The sequence below is a fragment of the Phaenicophaeus curvirostris genome, chromosome 7 (genome assembly GCF_032191515.1).
Source record: "Phaenicophaeus curvirostris isolate KB17595 chromosome 7, BPBGC_Pcur_1.0, whole genome shotgun sequence".
In the NCBI taxonomy this organism is placed as follows: Eukaryota; Metazoa; Chordata; class Aves; order Cuculiformes; family Cuculidae; genus Phaenicophaeus; species Phaenicophaeus curvirostris.
The window spans coordinates 12,057,747-12,083,813 of record NC_091398.1 but is presented as its reverse complement, the minus strand read 5'-3'; the positions used below and the strand labels follow the sequence as shown (position 1 = coordinate 12,083,813).

General features: G+C 41.3%; 1 protein-coding gene across 1 annotated transcript in view; it reads right to left on the bottom strand.

Moving 5' to 3' along the window:
* The window catches only part of ADARB1 (adenosine deaminase RNA specific B1), a 68,494-nt gene that overhangs the window by 28,595 nt on the left and 13,832 nt on the right, over nucleotides 1-26,067 (bottom strand). The window contains exons 2-4 of the mRNA XM_069860842.1: nucleotides 24,804-24,878; nucleotides 16,945-17,876; nucleotides 7,367-7,481 (exon numbers count right to left, since the gene is read on the bottom strand). Of these exons, the coding sequence (XP_069716943.1) occupies nucleotides 7,367-7,481; nucleotides 16,945-17,876; nucleotides 24,804-24,831 (1,075 nt within the window). The 5' untranslated portion in view covers nucleotides 24,832-24,878. The remainder of the gene's footprint in view (nucleotides 1-7,366; nucleotides 7,482-16,944; nucleotides 17,877-24,803; nucleotides 24,879-26,067) is intronic.

Sequence of the window (26,067 nt, the reverse complement as noted above, 5' to 3'; positions counted from 1 at the left end):
CTCGAGTCTGTCAGCCCCCTACCAGACTTTTGACTCAAAATCGCTCTGACTACATGAGGGGTAGACACAATTAGTGCTCTTCCAAAGGTCAGCTTTCTACTTTCTTCTACCAGTAAGGCTGTGGCCACTACTGCCTGTACACAAGTTGGCCAGCCTCGTGAAACTGGATCTAGTAATTTGGACAGGTAGGCCACTGGTCGCTTTTGCCCCCCCCGTATCTGGGCTAATACACCATAAGCAATCCCATTCTTGACATTTACATATAAACGAAATGGCTTTTCCAAAGAGGGGAAGGACAGTACTGGTGCCTGCATTAGTTTTTGTTTTAACTCTTTAAATTGCTGTTGCTCCTCCTGTGTCCACTCGTACCTTTCAGTCTCCTCCTGTAATTCCTCATATAAAAACTTAACATGTTGACTAAAATTTTCAATCCATAGTCTGCAATACCCCAGCAAACCTAAAAACTTTCTTATCTCCTTTTTGCTCTTTGGAAAGGTAAGTGCTATAATGCCAGATATTTGTTCCGGATTTCTTCTCCTCTTGCCTTCACTAATCAGGTGCTCCAAGTATCTTACTTCCAGTGTGATTCTGGGAGAAAGGATAATTTCCTCAAGGACTTGTTCCAAGACCTGTCCGAAAAGGTTGGGGGATTCTGTGAATCCTTGGGGCAGAGTAGCCCAGCGAAACTGTTGCTTTCTCTCTGTCGTGGGATCCTCTCATTCAAAAGCAAACAGATCTTGGCTTTCTAATGCCAAAGGGCAAGTCCAAAAGGCATCTTTAACATCTACTACACTGAACCATTTATGGTCACAGGGAATTTTACTTAACAGTGTGTAAGGATTGGGCACAACCGGGTGACGAGCTTGCACTATCTTGTTTAATTCCCTTAAATCCTGTACTAATCTCCAATTTCCATCTTTCTGACTGGTAAGATAGGGGTATTATAACAGGACATACATGGCTCCAAGAGGCCATCCTTCAACAGCCCTTCAATTACAGGCTGGAGTCCCTTTCTCCCTTCTAGTGATATGGGGTATTGCTTTACACACACAGGCTGACTTTCCTTCCTTAATTTCACCTTCAAAGGGGGTATATTTAACCCTCCCCTGTTTCCCTCCACAACCCAAACTATCGGGTCTATCTCTTCCTCATCTTGAATTGTTAATTTGAACAATCAAACTACCATTCTATTATTCTGTGGGACTATCCCGACCCCTAATGAAATTTGCAAGTCTCTCCCTAGCAAATTCACTCCTGCCTCTGGTACCACTACTAAATCAGCCATAACTTCTCTGTCATTTCCTTGGACCATTACTTGTTCTACAACAGGAACTGGGAATCCTTCCCCTTTTATTCCAACTATATTAGTTGTAAGTCTTCCTGTTTCACATCCTTGTGGGATCTTTATAACACTTGTCCTTTCCGCTCCTGAGTCTACTAAAAATACGTATTCTTCTTTCTGGGGTCCTAATTTTAAATTTATCAAGGGCTCAATATGATGGTTAGACCCCAAAAAATAGAGCCCTTGACACCCCTAGTCTTGAAAATGATCATCCCACGCCATCATTTCGAATACTCTGTTTTCTCTTTGTTGCGCTGGGCACCCCCTCTTGAAATGTCCTTCCCTCCCGCAGTAATAACACTGTCTGGGGCCGACTGTCCAGCTGGGAGAGGCTTCTCTCTGCCCTGATGTGGTCCTGGCCCCCCCCACCTTGATTTATAATGGGGCACTCGACCTTCATCAGATAACCTTTCCTTCTTTTTCTCCACTTCAGGCTGTCTCTTTATTACCTCCTCAACAGTCGCTACCATCAACTTAGCTTTTGCCTTCTGCTTTTCATCATCCCTCCTGACATACACTTTCTGAGCCTCCCGTAATAATTCATTCAAATCTCGATCATGCCAACCTTTCAGTTTTTCCAACTTCTTCTTTATATCTGGCCAAGCTTTATCACACAATTCACTTTTACCAATTCCTGCCCTGCATCACTCCCAGGGTCTATTCCTGAGTATTGCTGCGTATCTTTCCTTAGCCTCTCCAACCACTCTGTAGGTGGCTCCTCTTTTTGCTGTTTACTTTCAAAAGCTTTTTCAAAATTCTGTCCCTTGGGGACGGCTTCCCTTATTCCTCGGATAACCAACCTCCTATAATCAGACATATTATTTCTCCCCTCCATATTATTTTGGTTCCATACAGGTCTAGTTACAGGAAATTTTTGCTTTCTGGAACCACCCCCCTTGAGCACCTGGGAGATTCTCCCGCTTCCAGATCCTGATTCCAGCTGTCTGTATCATTTGTCTCTCCTCTGATGTAAATAGGGCCCCGAGGATAAACCGCATTTCATCCCAAGTATAGAGATTGGGGCCTAGGAACTGATCAAGCTGTTCTGACAGTCCCAATGGGTTTTCTAATAACTTCTTCATTTCCTTTTTAAATTCTTGGACCTCAGTGCTGGTCAGGGGCACATTCACAAATCTCACTCCTCCTGGGGCTTCTAACATGGGTACTTCCCTTAAGGGAAACTTTTCTCCTTTAGATGCCTCCTTCAAGGAAGGCAAAGGGAAATTCTGAACATCTCTTTTAATCTGATCCAATTCAGTTGCCCAAGACCTCCGTACTTCCCCTGTCTAGGGTGTGGATGGTTCTACGGGACTATCCTCCCCTGCCCCCCCGTACTATTTTCTTCACTGCTCGCTTCTTTAGTTTCCCCCATTCCATTTTGATTATTGGATACTTCCCTAGGATTGTATCGGGGTGTAAATGGTCTAGGGGTTCCCATTTATTTTCTTTGTCCTCTCCGAGGTCCCTCGTAACATATATAGCATGGGACCCCTTCACACATGTACTATAAGCACTCTCCTCTTGACTTACAGGTTCTTTGTTATTTAAGTATAGATTCAAAGGCAGACAAATCCAATCATCTGTCGACCCAAACTTCATCCAGTAAAGTGGGTCAGGCCTAACAGGTTCCTTTGCCCACTCAAACCTACAACATGAACCCACTCAAACCTACAACATTGTCTTTTTAATCTCAAAGTGTATTGTCTCCGGCACACTCCTTTCATTAGTATCTGTTAAAATCCCATTCGCTATCATCTGTGCCTGAGCCTAGCAGTTGCTGATCTGATAAGAGACACTGGAGTGCAGAGTGTTACTAAATCACTTTGCCATAAAAGGGGGGAGAAAGAAGCAAAAAAAAAAAGAACCCAAACCCTTTTTTTGTAAGATCACACATATACTTTAAAACAACTTTCCCAAAAATATTCAAATATTTTCTCCAGGTTAGGGTCAACCAAAAAGTCCACCCCCTCAAACACATGTAAACTGTTGAACAATGAACAGTCTTCCTTAAATCTCAGTGTTCTAAGAAGGTGATCAGAGTTTTAAAAGTTTACCAATCAGAGGCCTGTGCCTTTATTGCTTAAACCTTTTACACACAACCAATGACCACTGCTACTTAAACCTTTTCTCTCTCCTTCTCTTCATGTATCTTTTCCACCACTGATCACACTTTCTATTACACATAATACACACACACACACACTAAGCCTGTGCGTATTGTTCCCGAGTTATACACACACAATAATAAAACTGCCTGCAGAAATAATTGCACAACAAATTTTGGATAAATCAATAGCTGGCACTCTATTAAAATTTTTAAGGGTTATTTCCCTCATCTTGACATAATTTACCAGTTTCTGTTCTTGACATGCTGTCCGTGCAACAGGTGTTAGTTAACAACAAAATCATAAAAATTCTAAGACAAAACTTACACTCACTTCATTCATCTCCTCCCATCAACTTTAGTTCAAAACCACAATCGCTTCATAGCAGTGCTATATGTCAGGCACACACATACAGAGTTATGAAGTATACCAAAGTTAAAATCAGTTATCAATATTCGATTTCTTATTATACCTTCCGAGTTCAAAAAAACCAAAATGGCACACAGTTTTTGTAACAATTAATAGTAGGGACTCAGAACCACCCCCTACCAAAACCAAGACAGTGGGAACTTTAACCCCTGCTACCAAAACCCAAGAAATCATATGTTTTCAATCAGTAAGGCTCTTTGAATTATTCTTGAAGAGTCCCTACGGCACTGCAAATTCAAAGTTTCCAAAGGCATACTTTGGGTTCCAGTACCCGGTACACCAGCACTGCGCAGGACATCTCCTGGCTAGCCCCAAATTTAATTCAGTTCAAGAATACCTTTATAATCTGCCATGGCCCTTGTCATTTTCCTGGGTGCTACCTTGCCCCCACTCCCTGAGCATCACCCCTAAAGGACTGTCGGGTGGAATGCTGGAAGAAGGATCCTCAGATTCCTCTCTCCTTTTTGACTCTCTCTTACTGAGTCTGTTTCCCATTACACCATTTTCCACGCGGGACACCATTTGCCTGGAACCCTTTCGCTTTGTCCCTTCACCGGCCAGTCTCCTCACGGAGATATGGAACCGTGGTTTGAAGGACTCCACAATCGCTTTGCAGGGAACCCTGCGTCTCACTCACACACACTTTCAGTCCCGCTCTCCCAGCCACCCAGATAGTACTTAACAGTCACTTTTCTTACCTGGGTCCCGTACACAGGATTACTCGGCTGCTGCGCGCAATTAAGATCCGTTAATTCATTAAATTACCTTTTCCCCTTCTTTGCTTCGAGAGTCCTCCGCCTGGACAAGGTTCGCTGCTCCTCTCGGGGCAGGACAGCAGATTGGAGACTGCTAAAAGCAGCAGGGCGCGCCTCTCCGCTCCCGCTGTCCCGTCCCGCAGAGACAGGATCACTTATCCCAGACAAGCCCCCAAATTGTGAGAAATACTCCTTCACTGGTAAAACAGTAAAAAGGACAAAGTCTTCGAAGCAAAGATAATAATATTTTTATTATACAATTCAGCACTGAATTGGATGCCCTTCTAAAAAAGGCATAAGATCCTACAAAAAACAGCGAGTATATATACTAGTTTTAAATAAAGAATACAATTCTCCTCAAGGTTGCTCATTATATTTTTTTTGACGTATTCAACCATGTCCAGAGACTCCCATCAGGTTATCGTTGCCAACTATATCTTGTTAGACAGCGAAGCATCATGTCTGGATATTGTCTGCATATTATTTCTTGATACATGACAGATTTATATGGCAAGATAATTAAACATGCACATCAGCTGCAGCAAAACTTATCAACTAATTCCCACAACTGAGAAATGAAAACCTTTAAATGCCTAAACCATTGTAAAGCTATAATTCTTCTGGAAATGTAGTTTTGGTATTAAATTATTACATACAATAAAATTAAAAATGTGTTTTGAGTGTGTCCTACACAGAGAACTGTCTTTATCACACACACACAAACAAAAAAGTCAGTTACAGGAAAAATTCAGAAAACCAGGTCAAAATGTGACATCCCTTAGCAAAGCACTCAAAAAAAAGCCCCAACAAGCCACAACAACTCCTCTGAAGCTCTCTAGAGGCCTCACCAGCAGAGGCAGACAGTGGTGAAGCCCTGTCAAATGCATTCTGCCCTCTTCCTCTTACAGAATAGTTACTGTGGTGTGGAAAAGCAGAAAACCCACTTCCAATGCACTCCAAGCACCTAGAGCTGAGGATCCTCCCATAACCACCTGGCTGCATGACACAGTGCTGATACACAGGGCATAACTAATAATGAGCAAGGGAACTGGTAATTGATTAATTAAAGAGGTAATTGAGACTTGGATTATTTGACCTCTCACTTCTGATGAAATACATGGCCTTAAAAAAATGAACCTGAGCCCAGCTGCCCCCTCCTGCTCACAGGGCTGGAGGAGACCACAGAGGAGAAGCAGGGAGCCGCTTCATTCTACAAGGCTATGGAATGGGATTACCTAACTCCAGGGTTCCTCAGACACGTATTCATGCAAAAATGGTTTCTAATTCTGTGTAAAATTATTTCTTCAGTTAATAAAAATGTATCCACTTGCTAATTAAGTCTTAATTCCTTGGTCACATAGTTATTCTGAGAATTGTGGACACAGGACTGTAATTACAATAAAAACTTGTTGAATATTACCAAATACATCAGATACAACTACAGCACGCTCCTTGCACTGCTTTGCATTTGGGCCTAAAACGGTGTTGGTACCACATTTATGTCATAGCTGTTACTGAGCAGGGCTTGAGGAGTGCCAAGGCTTGTTCTCCAAACCTCCCCAAGGCCATGTATTAGGGTGGGCAAGGGACTGGGAGAGGACACGGCCAGGACATCTGAGCTACAGGGGCCAAGGGATATCCCACACCATAAGTACTGTGCTCAGCAATAAAAGCTCAGGAAAAGGAAGAGAGGATGTTTGTCTAGCCAGGAGTCTTTTTGTCCTCCATCTTCTCCCCATGCACCAGTAGAGGGCAGTGAGCGGGAGGATGAGTGGCTATCTGACTTCTAGCCAGGGCCAGCCCACTGCGGAGGTCTTGGGATAGTGTTTGGGCCATGTTGTCACTTGTCACACTCCTCAGCCCCTAGAACATGCAGTTCTATCTACCCTACCCAGCTCCTTCAGACCTCTCTGCTCTGTGGAGGTGCCCCAGCAAACGTCCCCACAGTAGGAGGGAAGGGCTGGTGTTACCCTTAGCACCAAGGGCAGGCTGTGCATTTATCCCTGATATCCACCTGACTCAGACAACTAACTGGGGACACTTCATAACAGGCCCAAACTAAATGTCCCAACAAGGGGTCAGACGTATTGAAGACCAAGATAAATCTCAGCCTGAAGAAATTTCAGCAGCAGCGTGGTTGCAGATCAACTCAGAGCAAAACTTCACTATTTTGGGTGATCGGGCAGAGCATGGATCACATGCCAGCAGTCAGAGAACCACAATGATACTGCTGCTTTTATGTGCACACCAGTGTCAGCCACCAAAACGTACCCTGCTTCCTGTAGATATTTTTCCTAAAATGACCAAGACACAAAGCACTACGAATAAAATATAGCAAGGACAGCTCTAACAAAGTGTAAAACCTTAAAAACTTGGAAAGTAAGCATAATTTCTTACATAATACACCAAAATCCAAGAATGTCACCTGTGTGACCAACATGATGAAATGTATTGTAGATTTAGTTCCAAAATGTTGCATGATTAATTTTAAAATGGACATGCATTTTGTAGGCCATGGGCTATCTCAGATGTCTCAATCAGGCAGAAGACAGGTACTAAGTGAAAACAGAAGTATTCGCAGGTCTAGTTTTCCTGTAAGTATCCTTACCCAAGTTTTTATTGGTGTATTTGGTGCATCCTGAAGATTAAACAGTAAAAATGTATTTCAAATACTAGTTGACTGAAAATGCTCTCGCATTTAACCAGTTAAAATATTACTTTTTTTTTCCCTTTACCTGTTGTCATGACAACTCCAGCAAGGACTTTTCTACGTGCATGTGGAGACGTGAAATTTTCTGTCAAATCACTGAATTTATCTACAACCAAGCGTGCAACAGCATCAGCTAAAACCTGCAAGATCACAAAGAAACACATATTAGATAATGAAATAAATAATTTTAAAATTATGGCAATATTAGGCTATTAGGATTTGGAGTATTAAATAATTTGACACCATAAATTAAACACGTTTTTACTGTTCACCTTAAAAATAGACATGGCGGCATCAGCAGTATGTCAAGGAGGCGGTTGGCTCTGATTTTCAGGCATACTGAGCACTTGTAACTCTTTGTAAGCAGAAGCAGAGCTCTGTGCGCTCCATGTCTATTAAAACAGAGTCAGACAGCCCTAAGCCAAGCATCAAAGTACCTAATGCTCATGATGGTTATGAACATTTGAGGCTTAGGAGAATAACTGCAGAGACAGATAAGTCTCTACTTTCGTGCTCAAACCTCAAACCACATCATCTCAATATCCTCAACATCGGACCTGACAAGAAGATTGAAGTGCAGAAACCAGGCTCCTAAAACTAATGTGTAAACTTTCTACAACAATCAAATTGATTACCTACCTATTTCAAAAACAAGAACAAATCTGTTTTCAATACTGGTTAAACACTTTCTATTTCATATTTTTACAAGACATATACAAATTTATAACTAGAAAATGTTAATGTACAACCCAAAATAAACTATCTCAAAATTAGGATGCATTTAACTCTTTCACTTTCAGGAAAACTTCAAGAATAACAGTCACAGTCTTGTATCTTGCCAGCAGGGTTAGCAAGCAACATTAGTCAGACTGAAGCCGGGGGGGGGGAATTCTACTTTTAAGGAAAAATTCAGAATACCAGTCCTGCTTTTGCTAAATGACAGTTCAGTTCAACACTGCAGTTAGTCTCACCTGCTGTTTTTAAGGCAGCTGGAACCATAACAGTTAGAAGAGATCAGTCAAGATCAAATTCTTGAATTTTCACCTGAAAAGAATCTGAAAACCAGGGCAATCTATGCAACAACATTGCTATTACAGCTGGGTGTTCCCAAAGGGCTGGCTGAGTAAGGTAAGTTACATGTCAGATGGTCAGACAAGTAATCCCCAGGCTAGTATGAGAGACAGGGCAGCTTGTCCCCACTCATCTTCCACCAACACTGGGACCAGCAGCCAGAGAAGAGGACATGAAGAGCTTGATCCATTGCCTGTGTGTTGGCACCCAGCAGTATCTGAGATGTCTGGGGGTAACCATCTGGCGCACAGGTTGACACACCAGATGGATACAGTCCTGTGTCATACCTGCCAGGACCGTGGAAATGTCTTAGCCAAGAGCATCCAATGTGGTGCTAAACACACATGTAAGCAACTACATCAAGCCAAAAAGGATGCTTGTCGCTCACAACCTGTCTTTACACTCTCAGTGACAGAAGAAGATCAACACTCTCACACCTCCAGAGGGCTGATGGGCAGCAGTGTACAAAGCTTGGGCACACTCACTCGAAATGGTATGAGCTCTTGAACACAATCAGTTCAAAATCAGACTGCTAGGGTCAAAACAAAAGAAATAAAAGAAGAAGAGGGTTTGTAGACTGCCAACCTGATTTACCACCATTTTCCTAACAATGCTCATGAGAATCGACAGCCTAGAAATAATGTGGAGGAACTCTCAATGTTCACTTCCTTCTGGGAAAACTTTAGCAGCCAAGGAAGCAATAATTAAAGCACAATCTCAGAGCTTGACAGCTTTTTCCAGAACCTGACTGGAGACAGAGACCAACAACCAGTGGTGACTGGGGTCACAACTGCACCAAGCTTTGGTCAATATTTTGCAATTGCACAACTTGTAGTGTCAGAAGACTCTCAACATGGCAAATGCAAAATTTCTTGATGCATTTGAATGGACTGCAACTCGGAACAGATTGAGAAATCTTTCAGGAAGGCAGTTTTGGTCAGAAGTTACAAACATGTCTGGTCAGGCACTGATTTTCAAACAAGGCCTTCTTGCTGCTGGACTGAAAATTGTGCTCTGAAAGCACCATGACCACACAGCCCAATATCTGCATTTCATTGTGCCAGCACTTTCTTAACAGAGAAGGCTGAAGTTTAAGGTAAATTCACAAAAGAAAAATAATGAGCAACAGTTTTCTTACCACTCTGGATTCAGAAATGGAAAATTAATACACAAAATGATTAATTTCCCTGCAGTGTGGGCAGATCAATGCAAAGACAAGGAATGGAGTCCCCATTCCAGTGTTTTATCCATAGCTCCACTGCATAATTGTGGATACCATGCCCCAGCTGCAAGTTTTATGCTTTCATTCCTGTAATATATATGTTTTTCTGCTCTACCTTACATCATGACAAGCTAGACAGGAGAACACAGATGGCAGCTGACAAGATATGAGACAATGTAAAATCATGCTGGATGACATTATGATGGAATGTACTATTGCAGATCTAGTGAAACAAACACTTCCAAATAGGGATGGATTTGATCCACACAGAGAACAAGGACAGGCTTCAAAGCCCGCCAGAAAGGTTTGCCATCCAGGTGATAAACAGTAAAGCCCACCCCTTCACTGAACAAAAAGTGAGCATGATGACTGCTAACTGGAGTTAGCTCTCCAGCGCTGAGCTACACAAACCCACAAAATTCAGCACATGCCAGAAATGGTGATTCCGTAATGCTGAACCAAAACAGACCAGTTGCTAAGGATGAACATGGAGGAACGCTTCTTCCAGGATCACCAAACATGGGCAACTCGCTACACAGATCTTCAACCTATCCAGCTAAACAGAGGCTGATCTACAGAGGAACACAATTGTCTGTTCCCTGGGGGAACTAGGGCCGGCTTAAGGAAGCTTTCAAGAGGTGGGAACTGAAACTGCCAGGTGTTACTGAGAAGCAACTCATGGCACACTTACTTGAGAATACTGCTGACAGAAAGGCTACTGGAACAGCAACTGGGTAGAATGCTTGTATACCCGTTGGGTACACTAGCTTTTTCCAAAAAGATTTTTTATTTTCGCATAATAAGCAAAGCAGAAGAAACTGCTGGTGAGTCCCTCTGGGAAGATGCAGAATGGCACAGGAGAATAGGATACGGCTGCACCTCAAACAGCATGTAAATAAGCTGCCGGCAAGGAAACCTAAAAGCGCTTGAATGCACTTGAAGCCAGCTAGTGGGAAGGGCTGATACAGAGGACTAAGCAGAACTCAAGCGAAACAAAATGACTGCTAGAGATGTCAGCAATACAGGAGGAACAGCAGGAAAGGGGGTAAAAATCACTGCCAGGAACCAGCAGATATATTAAAGATTTTTTTTATTCCATTTGATACCCAAGTTGCATGACAACAGGTGGGTGGTGAGGAATAAACACTATTAAATGTCTACAGATATAACTACTAAGGTTTTGTTCTTTTATAAGAGTACTGACATGATAAATTAGAAGAATCATCCTTTCTCCTAAGAGCATGGAAGAGATGAGAATAAGGCCGACTGTGGACAGACCACTGCAGTACCAGGTGCAATACCTAAAATGATGTCCTTGCTGTCCCCATCTCAAAAAACAAGGACTTGAAGCTGTCTCAACATTGAGCCCAGGTCACTGACCAGCCAGAGCAGGGATCACTAACTTCTTGTTCTTATTCTACTCCCTTTCACACAAATAAATATTAATTGGAACAGAAATTGAACTCGTGTCTCACCTTCCCAGTGCCTAATATTTGACACACAGTCTCTCTGCTCCCACTCCTGCATTAAATCATTATTCAAAGCTGGATAATTCAAAAAAGGAAAGACCTAAAATAGCTGACAGTTTGCTTGTTAAGGCATGTGAGCTCAAAGCTATTCTGGGTGTGTTGTTCCTTTCTCTGGTGAAGTTACAGTGAATTCTCTTCTTTTCTACACATAAAGACTGATTTTGGTTAGTATCTATCTTGCAGCAATGTTGTAGTAGAACCCCCTAGACCATCTATGTTTTAAAATATTCTGAAGCTGATGAAGTTCAGGTCTGTCTGGATCTGAAGACCTTGGCAGGACACAGCAACCACCCCAGACGAACACTGTTGAGCATCTACGTGGTGGAACCAAAGGCAGAGGAAGCAGGGGCACTGTGTGGGCTGACAGCGCTGAGCTTGCACTGGGGATCTGACTTAAGACCTCACAATCTCTTTTGCTCTCCTTGGATCTCTAGTGATCTTTCTCAAGCACAAATGTCCTCTGTTCTCCCTCAGCTTTATTTCTTCTTCCCTTCACCATTTAGGGCTTACGTGAACTTTCATGAGCTCAGGAGCAGTGGCAGTGTCCACAGTAGGTAAAATCGAGGTCCATTATCTATTCTCAGGCAGTGACCAACACACATGATTCAGAGAAGGTGCAAATATATCTACACAATAAAACAGCGTAATTATTTTCTAGTGTTCCAAAGTTTCCTGTATTTATTTAAAGGAACTGCTACATGGCAGTAGGTTCTCTCCCTGCTTGTGCAAATGCATCCTTTATGCTTCTGCCAGTTCCACAGCAGTTTGAACAATATTACTCATTAATTCCCAAAAAAACACTCAGTATTATGTTTTCATTAGGTTTGAACCTGTTACATCCTCATTCTCCTGTATACGCTAAGGAGTATATTGTAATAAAACGCCTAAAGCTCTTCAGCACTTCTGCAGGAGCTTTCCCGACTCTTCAATCATTTGCATCCTGAATTTTTATCTTTCCTGCATTTGAATACTTCTTTTATAGTCGTGTGTCCATGTCCCCCCCCGCAGGCTGAACCAGGATTAACACAGCACTTCAACTAAAAGTAGCCATTGCAGTGCCAGTTCTTACTCCATTCCTTCTGCTTAATGTTTTGTTTCAATGTCTGTCCACAATGATATACAGGATAAATTGAATTTGCAACAGAATGAGGTGAATGGTTAGAAACATTTCCTCTAGTGGATTTTTAAAAACTCATTTCAAATGTAGCTGTATGGCTTATTTATCCAGCGCAATTTGCCTTCTTTCACAATAGTCCAGCTTTCACTAATTTAAATAACATCATTTTAAAGCTTCAGTATTTACAGTTCCAGTTCTTTAATTTCCACCTCTTTGCATCGTGACTAATTAGCTATTTTTCTGAAGTAAACAGTTTGAGGAAACCTGGGAAATACCATTATAAAGCTTATATGGAAGTTTTTGTAACAGAGGCCACCAGTGGCCGAAAGCAGACATCTCCACCAGCAGGCTCGTACCGTCTAACAGGAACCGTTTCCATCAGTAATACTGGCAGCCTGGATCAGCAGACTGTACTGAAAGTCACCGAGTGCCCTAAGACACACTAGGATGATGTGGCACATTCAAAACCAATAAGATGAGACTCTTTTTCCCACAGCACATACTTAAATAGAGGAACTTATTGCTATGAGGTGCTGTGGAAGCTAAAAGGTTACAGAAGTTCAAGAAAGAGTTGAAATTCATGGGGGAAAATCATAATCCATCAAGGACTCTCAGATGGAAAGACATGATTTCTGGCTGAGAAAATCCTTGAGACACGAACTGCTGAAGGTTAGAGGCATATGCAGGGGAAGTACCACTACCAAGATGCCCTTTGTTCAACTTTTTTCATGGCATTTGGTACTGGCCTGAGTATTTCTCAGGACAGCACCATCTCACCTTTGACAGAGGTGTAAGACCCTTCACAGCCTTCCCTGGGAAGCAAGGAGCATCTAAGGGAAAAGAAGAAAAGAAGAGAAAACTCTGGGAGATAAAGAGATAAAAAATGAAGAAATAGGGAAGTCCAAATGAGCATCTGCTGCTCCTGAAATGTTCAAAGATGTCCTTGTCCCATCTCTTGAGATGTCCAAAATGCAGCAGCAAGACCCATTCTGCAGGTGGAGACAGCCTCAGCTGGCACCTGCAAACCTGCTGCTTCCCAGTGATGGGGCTGCTGGAAAGGACGTGGCACCAGGGACACGATGATGTGTGAGAAGGAGCTTTAGCCTGGCCCAGTGTGGCTCTTGCTGTGTTTGAGTGTTCAACAATAGCCTTTTCCCCAGAAATCAGATTTGGACTTTGCAGTAACAGTTTTCAAAAATCTGGTCATGTTAACATCCAGGCTTCATCTACAAATACGTGACACCTTTGTTTTCAGAAGTGATTTATTAAAAGGCTGATCACATTTTGCTGTCCTCTCCAGTTCCCATCACCTACCAACTCTATGGACCTATGAAAAGCCATGCACTTGAACTTTTTAATTATACTTGTCTAAGTATGCTGAAACATGCAGTTTTATTTTGTGGAAAAGAATAAAACTTGAAGAACACACATTTTGGAGCCCTTGGTATGTCCTGTAGCTTAGTGCAGAATGCAGGTCATCCTTGCCTTGAGGGGTGTGAGGTAAAGTGAGGATGGCTGTTAATTCACAAAGCATAGCCAATGATCAAAATACATTCTGTTTCAGAGAGGTAAGTCCCTATAATGCCAGGCTGACCACCTCTTCTACTTTAAAACACTCACTGCGAAGGCAATAAATGCAGAAGATTTGATTTTTTTTCAGCAGGGCATTTCCATCCACTCAGGGGCATGGGCTGACAGACTTATCGGCTTTAACTCACTTTCCCAGCAAAGAAATTTTCTTCACTTCATCCCCTTCAGAGACAGGTTTTAAATGTATTAAACCAGCACCTTGATAACCCACTCTACAGATCATATGATTATACCTACACTCATTTTATAAGCTTATTTCTGATGTCAACTGCCCTTCTGTGCCATTTGATAGCTTGCACATGTATTTCCATGTTTAATTCCCCCCAGAGTTACTGCAGCTGTTGGGAGGTGTGGGGTCACAGATAATGCATTTCAGCTGATAGTCACGACCACCTCTGGAGCAGGAATCATCCCTTCTGCTCTCTCAACTCTGTCCACCCTACTGCTTTCTCTCACGAGACACCACAAATTAACACCCCAGCTACAGACAAACTTTGAACCAGGCAGTCAGTTCCTAGATCTTCATTGGCACAGACACACTGTACTTTACTACTTCCACTGAACATTTGGTATTTGGATTTTCCCCCTCCTTGCATGCTTATAGCTTCCATTTTTTTCCAACCCAATCACTATTTTATTTGGTCTATGTGTTATAACAAATCCTACCCTCATTCACATCATTCCTGTACTCTCCGACCTCACTCACTTTAGAATTATCTCCAAATTTAACATCTTTACACATCCTGAGTAAACAGTGTGTGAAAAAATAAAAAAAAAAAAACCCTCACAGAGTTTAAAACGAAGATAAATAAAGCCGGACCTGAAAATACAACAAATGTTTAAATCTGTTATAATTCATCAATGGATACCAGACCAAAATCACTAATATGTAACAGACCTTCATATAACTGTAATAACTTGTCAGCTAATTAAAATTAAAAGCAGGTTAATACAACACAGCAAAGTGCAGAAAGGACAATGACGTCCTGATCACAAGCTGATCAAAAGCCTCTGAAAAAACAACTGACTGTAAAATCGGGTTTACACAAGGCAGGACCAGCAACCTTGCCCTTCCCACCCAGCACACTCAGCACTACGCCTAAAGCCATCGAGTTCTCCTCACACTGGAGTGCACACAAATAAGACAGGTGAAACACAAGTTCACCCCTGGGGCATGCTTTGTCATACACAATATGGGTATCAAGGTCAGTGTAGAAGCCCTGGCAAAAATCTGCATTTGCATGGGCTGCTCATCTCTCAAACTCTGGGATAGCTACCTTGGACTCAGTCAAAACTTGACGAAGGCAAGGAGCTCAGAAAAACCCAGCACTGCCCAGTGGTTCATTGAAGTCCCTCAAAAAAGGGAGGGTGTGTGAGCTGTTATACCTTTGCCTCCTGGGTGGCGAAACAGTTTTACCATCTTAGAATCACACCTCCTTCACACCTCACCCCATAGAAACACAGAGTGGTTTGGGTTGGAAGAGACCTCAAAGCCCATCCAGTTCCAACACCCCTGCCACGTGCAGGGACACTGGATCAGGTTGCTCAAAGCCCCATCCAACCTGGCCTTGAACACCTCCAGGAATGGGGCAGCCACAACTTCTCTGGGTAACCTGGGCCAGGGCCTCACCATCCTGGCAAGAAAACGTTTCTTCCTAATATCTAATGTAAATCTCCCCTCTTTCAGCTTAGAACTGTTCCCTCTTGTTGGGTCCCTGCACTCCCTGATGAAGAGCCCCTCCTCAGCTTTCCCATAGGTCCCTTTAAGTACTGGTTTCCCTGCTTCTTTATTCCAGTTCCCATTCTCACCATTTTACTGATTCAGAAACTAATAACACATAAATTACTGGCAGTGAAAATTTATGGTGGCTGGGGCCAAATCTACTTTTTAAAGTCCAGCAGAGAATGTAGTCTGAAATTACTAAATCTACTGAAGAAGTCACAGTTACCTGAAACAGCATGATCCTAAGCTTGAAAATGAAGTGTTCACCAATAATGTAATAATTGTGCAACATTAAAATCAGAGCATAAAGGAATTTCTAAATGATGCACATTGTCCATGCACTTTGAGAAAACAGCATACTTAAAATAGTCACAACATCTGCTTATACTCTTCAATGTCACATTATGACATCAGACCAGTATCTTACAGTTACAATGAAATCTCATGCAATGTTTTTGACATGGAAAAGGTCAAAGCCACGAAATTCTCATAATAAACACATACAAAGTTGCTAAAAAGTCACAGGCAAGTGTTGGAATTTAGGCAGGCATTAAAAAGACCCAAACAATCATTACTGTAGTTTGACTGGGCAGAATCACAAGTGATCAAATAAGGGAGAATTTTTCTTCATTAAAAAAAAGAAAAATTACTCCATTCTAGCTACATTAAATTTCTGGTCTAGGTCTGGTATGTTTGATCTAGTTCATTAATTATCTGATTTAAACTATTTCTTATCAAGATTTACTTGTCTAAGCAATCTACATATGCTTATTAACTAATTTGATTAGAACACAATCCTTTAGATGACAGCTATTTAGCCACAGGTCTCAGATATATGCACTGAGAGTCACCATCACTGCATTAGTCTCACTTCATCCGTCCTTGACTTCCATTACTCAGCTCTGTTAATGCCAACAATTTCAGTTTGCAGAAGAGAACAATTTTCTCCTCTGTTAAAAACTGTTGTATCACATAATAATGTTACTTAAAGCAGTGATTCTGACTTGAATTCCATCTAAGTCTTGCTGCCTGAGTGAGCAAGATGCAATCCAACCTTTCCTCACCACAACCCATTATCCAAGCTGGCACTGCACTGGGCTTGGTGCTCTCTCATGTGACATGATCAAGGCTGAAAGCATCAGCAACAAAGCCTCCTCTCTGTCCAACAGAATACAAGAAGTCCACGCAATTGTCAGAAGCCATATGTGAATAATTAACCTAAGAGACACACACACGCATCTACAGACACAGATTAAAGAGCAGAAATGCTGTTCAGGCTGACTCAGTTCTCATGATTTGGGTAGTCTTGGTCATTAGCCAAAGACATCAAGAAAAGCAAACGGTGTCTCACCTGTGGCAAGTGTAACTGGAGCCCCTCACTGGGAATGGGCTGTCGAGATGGAGTCTGGTCCAGCTGCATGTTAAACAAGGATGCGAGGGCTGACTGAGCTGCCCGAGCTTTTGCCAGCTTTTTATTCCTTCCTGAGCCTTCAAAAGTCTGACCATCCACTGCCACGGCCATGACGAAGTTTTTGGCGTGGCTCTCCCCACTCTCTGAGAGAAACTCATACTTCAGCCCTGGCCGCAGCTCATTGAGAATCATAACAGGATTCTTCCCACTGGCAGAGGGGTAGGGCGATGGTGCAGGGAGTGGCGACTGGGAAAGGCTGCTGGCTACTGCTGACGATGGCAAACCATAGTCCCCACTAGAGCTGAAGGACCCGTCTCCGTTGGACCCTAGGTAGAAGGAAGCATTGGAAGGGACTGGTGTTTCAAACCCGTTGAAGAGGGTGTCAGGGAAGTCTGCTTGGTCAGAGGTGAAGTCTGTGTTGACTGACAGAGTCCTCCCCATTGCCAGGTGGGCTTCTGAGGCGTTTGGAAACTGGACAAAAGACCGCAGAGCCTTCTCAGCGGCATGAAGCTTGGCTTTCTTTTTTGTTGGGCCAGACCCTTCAAACACCTGCCCGTTGACTTCAACTGCCATCACAAACATGGGAGCATGAACTGGCCCTGTCTGCGAGAGCAGTTTGTACTGTAAACCAGGTTTAATCTCATTAAGTTGCATCAGGGCATTCTTTGGCAGAACGGGGCCGGGAGTTTTCTTCCTCTTCTTCGGGCGGAATTTGGAGTGGCCATTGTTGCCCTCCTCCAAAGGCCGTTTTCTGCTGCTGCTGCCACCACCATTGGAAAGCTGTGTCCCCTCCCCAGCGCCTTGCCCACCGCCATCCTTGGAGGGAACGTTGTCCACGTTGCGGTTTTCTTTAACATCAGCGCTGCTTGAACCTGCGGTGCCCAGAAAGAGTAACTTACAATGCCTTCGTTGCAGGACCTTGTAAATGCAAAATTTATAGATTCCTTTATCTCTCTTTGTAACTGGTTAAGTGATGTGTGCTTACAGGTTAAATGTTTGGCAAGATAATCAGAGATAATAATAATGCAAGACAACCTCCCAATAATTCAAGAAGTAACACATTCAAGAACAATTTTCAAACTACGCATTTGATACAATCATATAGCAACAAAACACTGCAGCTTTCTTTTTTTTTTTTGAGCATTTAAATCATGCCAGAACTTTTACTTATAAATTAAGTCTGAACTGAAAAATGCTTTAAATCAGAAATAAAAGTTATTGTAGCATATTCCTATAAAACAAATAACTACCTTTACTGACATAAAAACAGATGCTTCAGACCAGTACTATGAGATGGATTTTTAGTTCTATTATATTCTTATTAATGTTACATTTTTTTACTCAGTGATTTTAGTTGCTCAAATTGAGAAATGACATAAGTAAAACCTGAGCCACAAAAAATGAGGTGGTTCTTTGGCAAGCACCTTGACTGTAGAGTGTTTGAATGCTTTTGTTTCTCTTTAGCTATTCCATATTCTCTGAATTCAGTTCCTTTTTATGCTTTTTCTAGGCTTTCCTTTCACGTCACCCCAATTTGCTCAGGAATTGCAACTGCCCACTGTGCCAGCATAACCACAAGACTACTTTATGCATTTCCACACAGCCTTCTATTAATAAACACTATATTTGTCAATTACAAGCCATTTTGTAATTCTTTAAGAAGTAAGAAGACTGCTAGCACAGAGTTACAAACCCCGAAATCACGGTAAAGATCCTCTCTTACAACTACAAGGAATACAAGAAGTGTGGCAAAAGCTACACAATCACAATAATAATATTTTAATGCAGAATAGAAAAGGCATGGTAATATTAATTTAATTATTTATTTTCTAAAGCAGAAAGTCGAGGTGATGATATGTCAGAGGTATATTTAAAAAATTATAATTGCTATAACTGAAAAAACTTCATTTTTATCTTGATCCAGAAACTAAGGAAATTGATTATCAGTGCTTTATATTGGCATTTGTGAATGAAAAGGCAAACTTAGTAGGTGAAGTATTTCTAACTCTTCTCTTCCAAACCCCTAAAATATCTATGTTACATGTACACTGACACTAGGTAATAAATATTAATTGAAATTAAAGCAAACCAAAGTGAAGCTCTCTTTCATAGTGACAAATTTCAGCTACACTTTAAGACTTCCCTAAAAATCCTCTACCGTGCACACATCACTTCACCCATGTTACAAAGCTGATGGAATGGTTACTAAATTTTCATTTATAACATCCTCCAGCAAAAGCTCAATAGGTTACTCCTTTCGGTGCTCGAAGAGAAAAAAAGAAGAAAAAGAAAGATCAAAAGGAAAAGACGAAGCACAAACACATTTTGTTAAAACACAGTAGCACAACAAAGAATTATACAATACTGACATTAAATTCCAGTAAATTAAATTCAGACATGAATGAAGCAATAGATATTCTGAAGCATTTCATTGCTAGGAATCTGCTAAATTTAATAAAGTATCTCTTGCAACATTCAGCCACATATTATATTTATTGCCTGCACAAAGTGTCTTATAGAGCCACAACTGCCTACACGCAGTGTTCATGCATATCTGTTCTTTAAGTATCTATCTAGTGAAGAAATCTAAGGCCAACAGAATGGATTTTGAAGTCTTTCCTTACACCGAATTTCCTACCTGAAGCTGTAAGCTCAAAAAATTACATCTCATCTAAAACACCATTTCTGGAACATTGCTGTTACCAGTGGCACCAGGAATTTTCTCTCAACCAATATGACTTTTAGCCTGAACAGAAATCATTTAGTTAACACTAATTAATGGCCTGTTTTTATCTTTCTTTTTAAATGAAGCACCTGTGGAAACCACAGAAGGAAACCAGAGCTGAATAGACTCCATCTGAATGTAAAAAAACCCACTACTTTTGCAAATAAGTACGGCAGCTGGAGGAACTTGATCTCGATGGCACAGGAGGGGAAACAATGCCTTGGCAGAGAGGGGGGCCTCGCAGGAAGCAAGAATAAAACTTGCATGCTTACCTTGTCTCAGTAAGAAAAAAGGGAAGAGAACTACTCCTTGCCTGATAGCTACTGGGCTTGTTATCTCTGGAGAACCTGTGGGGGGAAGAAACTAGGAAAGAAAGCAAGCATGGAGCTAGCAGCTTGGGTCAATCCAGAAACCATAAAAATAGGCGAGTTTCCACACCATAGAAGTGATCCAAATCTAAGCTTTGCTCATGACAGAAAGAAAAAGAATTTCCAAGTGAACCAGGACTCAGATTTGTTTCAACCCAGAGTCACTGGGCTGCAAGAAAGAGCACCTGTGTCTGAAGCTAAGGGTAAGGATGTGCTGTTGGTTCTTCCATTTAGCCTGTTCTGCCTAGCAGCAGGGAGGTCCTCTTATCACCATAAGGCTGGACAAGAGCTGACAGGTTAGCCAAAAAGTAAGGTTAGGGATCAGGAAGCCATCTATTTTAATCTTGCCCATGTTTAGACATGAACCCTCCCCACTCTTTAGAAATGGCTCTCCCTTTTCCAGGCATCTCATCTTGTTGGAGGAATTAAGAATGTCCTAAACAGCTCATCCTCACCTAGCCCAGCTCCCTGCTGCAACAGGGCCATCAGCAGAACCCAAAAGAGGCTATCAAACAAGACTGCAGACTAATGGCCCTGCCCTAGGTCAGCATCAGCCTGCAGAAAGCTGCAGCTCTGGGCTGTCCCAGGGAGCAAGGCAGGGAGCCACTAGGGGACATTTCCACCTCTCGCTCCCCAAATTTTTCTAATTGCTTTTCAAGACCCCCAAACCCCTTGGTCTCCACAATGTCCCAGGCAATGCGCTTCATGGTTTCATTACACATTGCAAGAAATCACCTCCATTTCTTGTTCTGAACCCCTATCTGCTAGTCTCACTTAATGCATCTATTTTTTTATTTGCTATTTTTGTCAGTTTGATGATTTCAATATTGAACACCATGTGCTGCTTACAGAGATCTCTAGTATTTCAGCTTTATCATCCCTTCTCTACACCACAGGGCTCTAACTGTCCCTTGTCCTGGTCATCCTCTTCTCACAGCAGCTCCTTATTTTCTGTGTGCTTTTTGACACAGGAGGAGCAGACCCACAGCTGGATGCACTGTCTATTTGCTCTTTTTGTTCTGTTCTGCAGTCTTAATATGCTAGTTTAGGAACCATAAGGCTACAGTGAGAGTCTCACTCATTCTACAGAGAACTCTGTGTGTGCGCGTGTACATGTGCATCTTCACCTCCGAAAGTGCTGGCTGATTCAAGATCCCTTCATAGCTCAACCTGGAAGCACCAATACTCAAAAAGAGCAAAATTCTGCTGCTCTAAAGCAGAAATAATGGCATTTCTGGACCACTACTCCATGCGTGCAGCACCTTAGATTAAAGTCTATTGGTCTGATTTGGAGGCCAGCATTAAGATTTGCATTGTTGGTATCTCAGCTAAATTAAGGCAGGAAAATGAAAACTATGAATGTTAAGACGCCATTAGAAAGTATAAAGCATAGGAGAGAGCTGGCAGGTGAAAAAGATTACTGAATTATAAAACTAAGGATCTCCATTCAGTAATGGATGCTCTTCATTATCTTCTTTTTTGTAATTAAACTTTCACAGTTGACAAGTGACCATATGTTAACTTTGTATGTCTTGCCTCAGAAAGGTCATACAGTCTTGGTGGATCTCCTAACATATCTGGAAACCAAGAAGTTTAAAAACAGCCTAATGCTAGTTTTTAAATATACTTTCAAGTCTATGCATTTCTCAGTCCTTAAATAACTTTTCAAGGAATTAATGCTTTAGAAAGCCCTTTGAGGTCATCACCGCCGAAGTGGTATTCAGCACTTTACAGTAGCAATAATACAGATATAAATACTTGACAATGGGATTCTGTTTTCTTAAACATTAATACTATCCATGATTTAAGGATAAGATATTTCTCATAAGACTAGCTGACTGTTCAGTCACTAAGAGTAGCTGGCAGCTTTGACTACAGATTTCATTGACCACTGCAGAAGCTTCCTTGGTAAAATTCATAGTTGGATCACATGCCAACAACTTCAGCAGAAGAAAAGTCCTGCCATTGAAATCTTGTTTGAGAAGCTCACAAACCCCAGAGCACTGAAAGAAGGAGAAGTGACAGGGAATTTACATGTCTGTAATTACAATGCTTTATCCATATGGGAACTTTCATAACCTGTTTGCTGAGACAACACCCCCCACTCCCCGCTCTGTCTGCTCTAGAGCACACTTCATTAAATCTAGAGGACTCTTTGCAGAACTGAAAGATGTTTCCAGCTACCCCTCATACTGCTGCCATCATTTACAGGACTGGGGAAGTTCTAAAAAAGTTGGGGTAGAGTTTATTTTATAAAAATAAACAGGCCAAAAAAACATGTGATCTCTTCTGAGCATCTTTTTAGAAAAAGGGGGAAAGTAATCAAAGAGAAAGTCTCAGACAGACACATGCTTGTGTCCCAAGCGTTCTGCAAAATGTCCCACTTCTCCCTTGCAATTGATAGGCAAGTGTATGAATTTACACGTAGCAAATTGTTTAAAATATTGTATTGTCTCAGGGGTATTAATGTAACCTCATCATTGTCTCACATTTCAGCCAAACCAATAGAATTTGCTTTAAAACTGCTTCCACAGAGCAATTCTTGCTATGTAACTGTAAGCTACAAATACTGCATAAGCTTATCATCCTGTCCTGTAAGATAATTCCCCCAAAAGGAGGTACATAAAATAATAAAAAAAAATAAACAGGCAACTTCTGATATCACACTGCACAATCTTAAGAGATATAAAACTTTTAGAAAAATCTTTGAATTTCTCCCTCCCAGGTCCAAAGATTTAACATCATGGGTTTCAAATCCATGATATTTGTGCGGGCATCTAGACACACAAAAGTCTTCCATGGCCAACAAGGAAGTCATTGTGCCCCTATACTCAGCATTGGAGAGGCTGCACCTTGAATACTGTGTTTAGTTCTGGGCCTCTCACTACAAGAAATGCATTGAGGTCCTGCAGCGTATCCAGAGAAAGGCAAGGAAACTGGTGAAGGGGCTGGAGAACAAGTGCTATGAGGAGCAGCTGAGGGAACTAGGGCTGTTTAGTGTGGAGAAAAGGAGGCTTAGAGGAGACCTTATCACTGTCCACAACTAAATGAAAAGAGGTTGTAGCAAGGTGGGTGCTGGTCTCTTCTCCCAACTGACAGGTGATGGAATGAGAGGAAATGTCCTCAAGTCACACCAGGGGACATTCAGATTAGACATCAGGAAAAATTTCTTCAGTGAAAGGGTTCTCAGGCACTGGCAGAGGCTGGGCGGTGGAGTCCCCATCCCTGAAGGGATTTAAAAGATGCGTAGATGAAGTGCTCATGGATGTGGTTTAGAAGTGGACAGGTATGGTTAGACTTGATCTCAAAGGTCTTTTCCAAACAAACAACTCTATGATTCTGGCACTACCTACTAATGGGGCTCATCCAAGTAGACACTGTTGTCTATAGCTTCCTTTCAAAAACACGATACAGACAACATCTCAAAATGTACTTCTGGGAGACAATTTCAGGTATACAAAAGCCCTAAACCTCTAACAACCCTATGGAAACAGCTCCTGACAAGTTAACAAGTTCAGTGAAAGGTTTCCCGTACTGATTCACTAACATACATAAAAAAAAATCCCAGAAGCAGACAGAAGTTGGGTATTTTGCTTAAGGATACTTACAGAATACCCCTGTAAAGAGCTGATATTTTCTCCAGCTCAGGAAGGGACCCTTTTACCATGCTCAGACATACTCCTTACTTCAATAAGTGGATGTTTATGAAAACAATTATTTTACATGAATTATCCAACTAGAGCTCTTGCATTTTTTAAGTCATCCTTAGGGAGGATATTAGAAATAGCTAAAGCATCCCTCTGAAGTAATTTCTTTTACATGAAGGAAAAAAAGTGTTCACAAGGATATTCCAGTTCAGCTCACTGTTTCAGTCAAAGAAAAAGATGGATTCTGGTCCAGTTAATATTTGGTGGCGGGGGGTAGGATTGTTTTTTGTTTGGTTTTGTTTTTTTTTTAAAGAATCCTAGCTTCTTTATCTCCCAATAAAAATGTTCTGTAACTTCTTCAGGCTGAACTACAACTCTTCTCCTCTGAAGCCTCCTACACTGCTGGGCTCTGTCAGTTTTTCCAGGGATGCACAATTTAGCCACTGTTACTTAAGGGGAAAATAAGCACATTTGTTATTATGCCATACACAATTATTTACACTCAGACACAGCATGCCAGCATAGCAGCATCAGAACATTTCTCATTCATAAAAAAAAGATCGTTGAATGCCCAATAATAGTAAAAATTTTTTTTTAAATGTTTTAATGAGAAATTTTTCCTCCACAGGTTATCAGACTTTAATAGTACCACAGACTTAGCAACCTCACAGCTATACACCAGCAGATGTAACAAGCTGATTATTATATTTGACTGTTTTTGTGCTGAAACACACTTTGATAACTCGGTAACCCTCAGCATTGGCACTGCTGATATTCTCCCTCTCTTCTTCATTGGTACTTCAAAACAGGAAAATATTTTGTTTAATTAGTCAGTTGTTGGAGAGAAATACGAGACACAAGGTATAATTAGACTAGCATATAACCATGTGTATTTAAAAAAAATGTAAAAACTCCAATTCACCCTCCTACACTGTGTTTTAAAACATACAAAGAAATAACTTAAACTTATGCTTCTGAAGTTGTCCCTGTGTTCATGAGAAAAAGGTACCTTCAGAAACAATTACATTGTTTATTACTGTGTAAATAAACACATCTTACTCATGTTTTCTTCATCGTCTACATCCATTGTGAAATTTTTTTGCTGGTTTCTTGGCTGGCGGAGACTGCTTCTGTCTGGAAAACAGAGTGGGATATTTAAGCCTTAAGGTATCAACATACAAAGTAAAGCATTAAATCTTCTTTAAAAGCAGCAGCCTGGGCACTGGCTTTGCTTTGGGCTGCCCATGGGTTTTGCTCAATTTTCACATAGTATTTCCCCAAAGGGCCTGTTTCTGTAGCTGAGCTGCACTCTGCCAAACTATAAATTTGATGATGTTTGCAAGAATTCCAAGGTTTGTACAAGGAACTACAATATTTTTTATTTGAAAGATTATGTAAACTACTTTATTCTGGTACCATTTTCTATAAACTGCAAAATAATGTCCAATCCATTCTGCACGTTACCACACAGACAATTCAAGCAATCAGAACACTGCAGATGCAGGTTTTTTACACAGCACCAAACTGATGGATGTCTGTATGGTTTGGATCCCTCCTAAAATGGAGATAATCATCAATGACTAAAAGATGTAGCTCCATATCAGGCAAAGGATATAATGGGCAACATAAACCTCTATCCTATATGAGAATTTTCTTATTAACTGAAATATGCAGACAATATTACATGTAGGTTATCCGGCTGCAGGGAAACAGATTTTATTAACCACAGGGACTTTTATTTCATCAAGAGAGACCGATCTAAAGCTGAATATAAGCATCTGCCATGCAAAATAAGTAACCGACCTAGCACTTGGTTTGAAAGAAAGCAACACTTTTACCCAAATCAAAAGTACTAATTTAAGGGTGATGGGTTTTGTGGTTTGGGTTGTTTTTTTCCAGTTTGGTTTTCCAGAAAACTAATCAAGTACATGATATCTGTTGATTTCTAGGTAATTGCTCTAATCTTATAATGCCACGAGTTCTCCAACATGGAGCACTTTAAAACCACACGGGGGCTTACACTTTTAACGGAAGTATCATTATTACAGTAAGGAAAATGCAGTGGAGCTTTAATGGGCTTCCCATTCTTACAAAAAAAGGGGATCAAACTGTGGAAATTTGTCCTGTGCTTGTCAGTCTGTTGAATTTTGTGCATCTGGCTCTTAGCTTCCCTGAAGCATTAACAACTAAACATTGTGTCTTCTATGTCTTACATTGCAGTATATATTTTTTTAATACAATACATTCATTTTCTTCTTCATCGTAATTAACATTTGGAAAGTACCTCAGGAGAGTTAAGGCCAGTGCAAATGCAAAATCATTC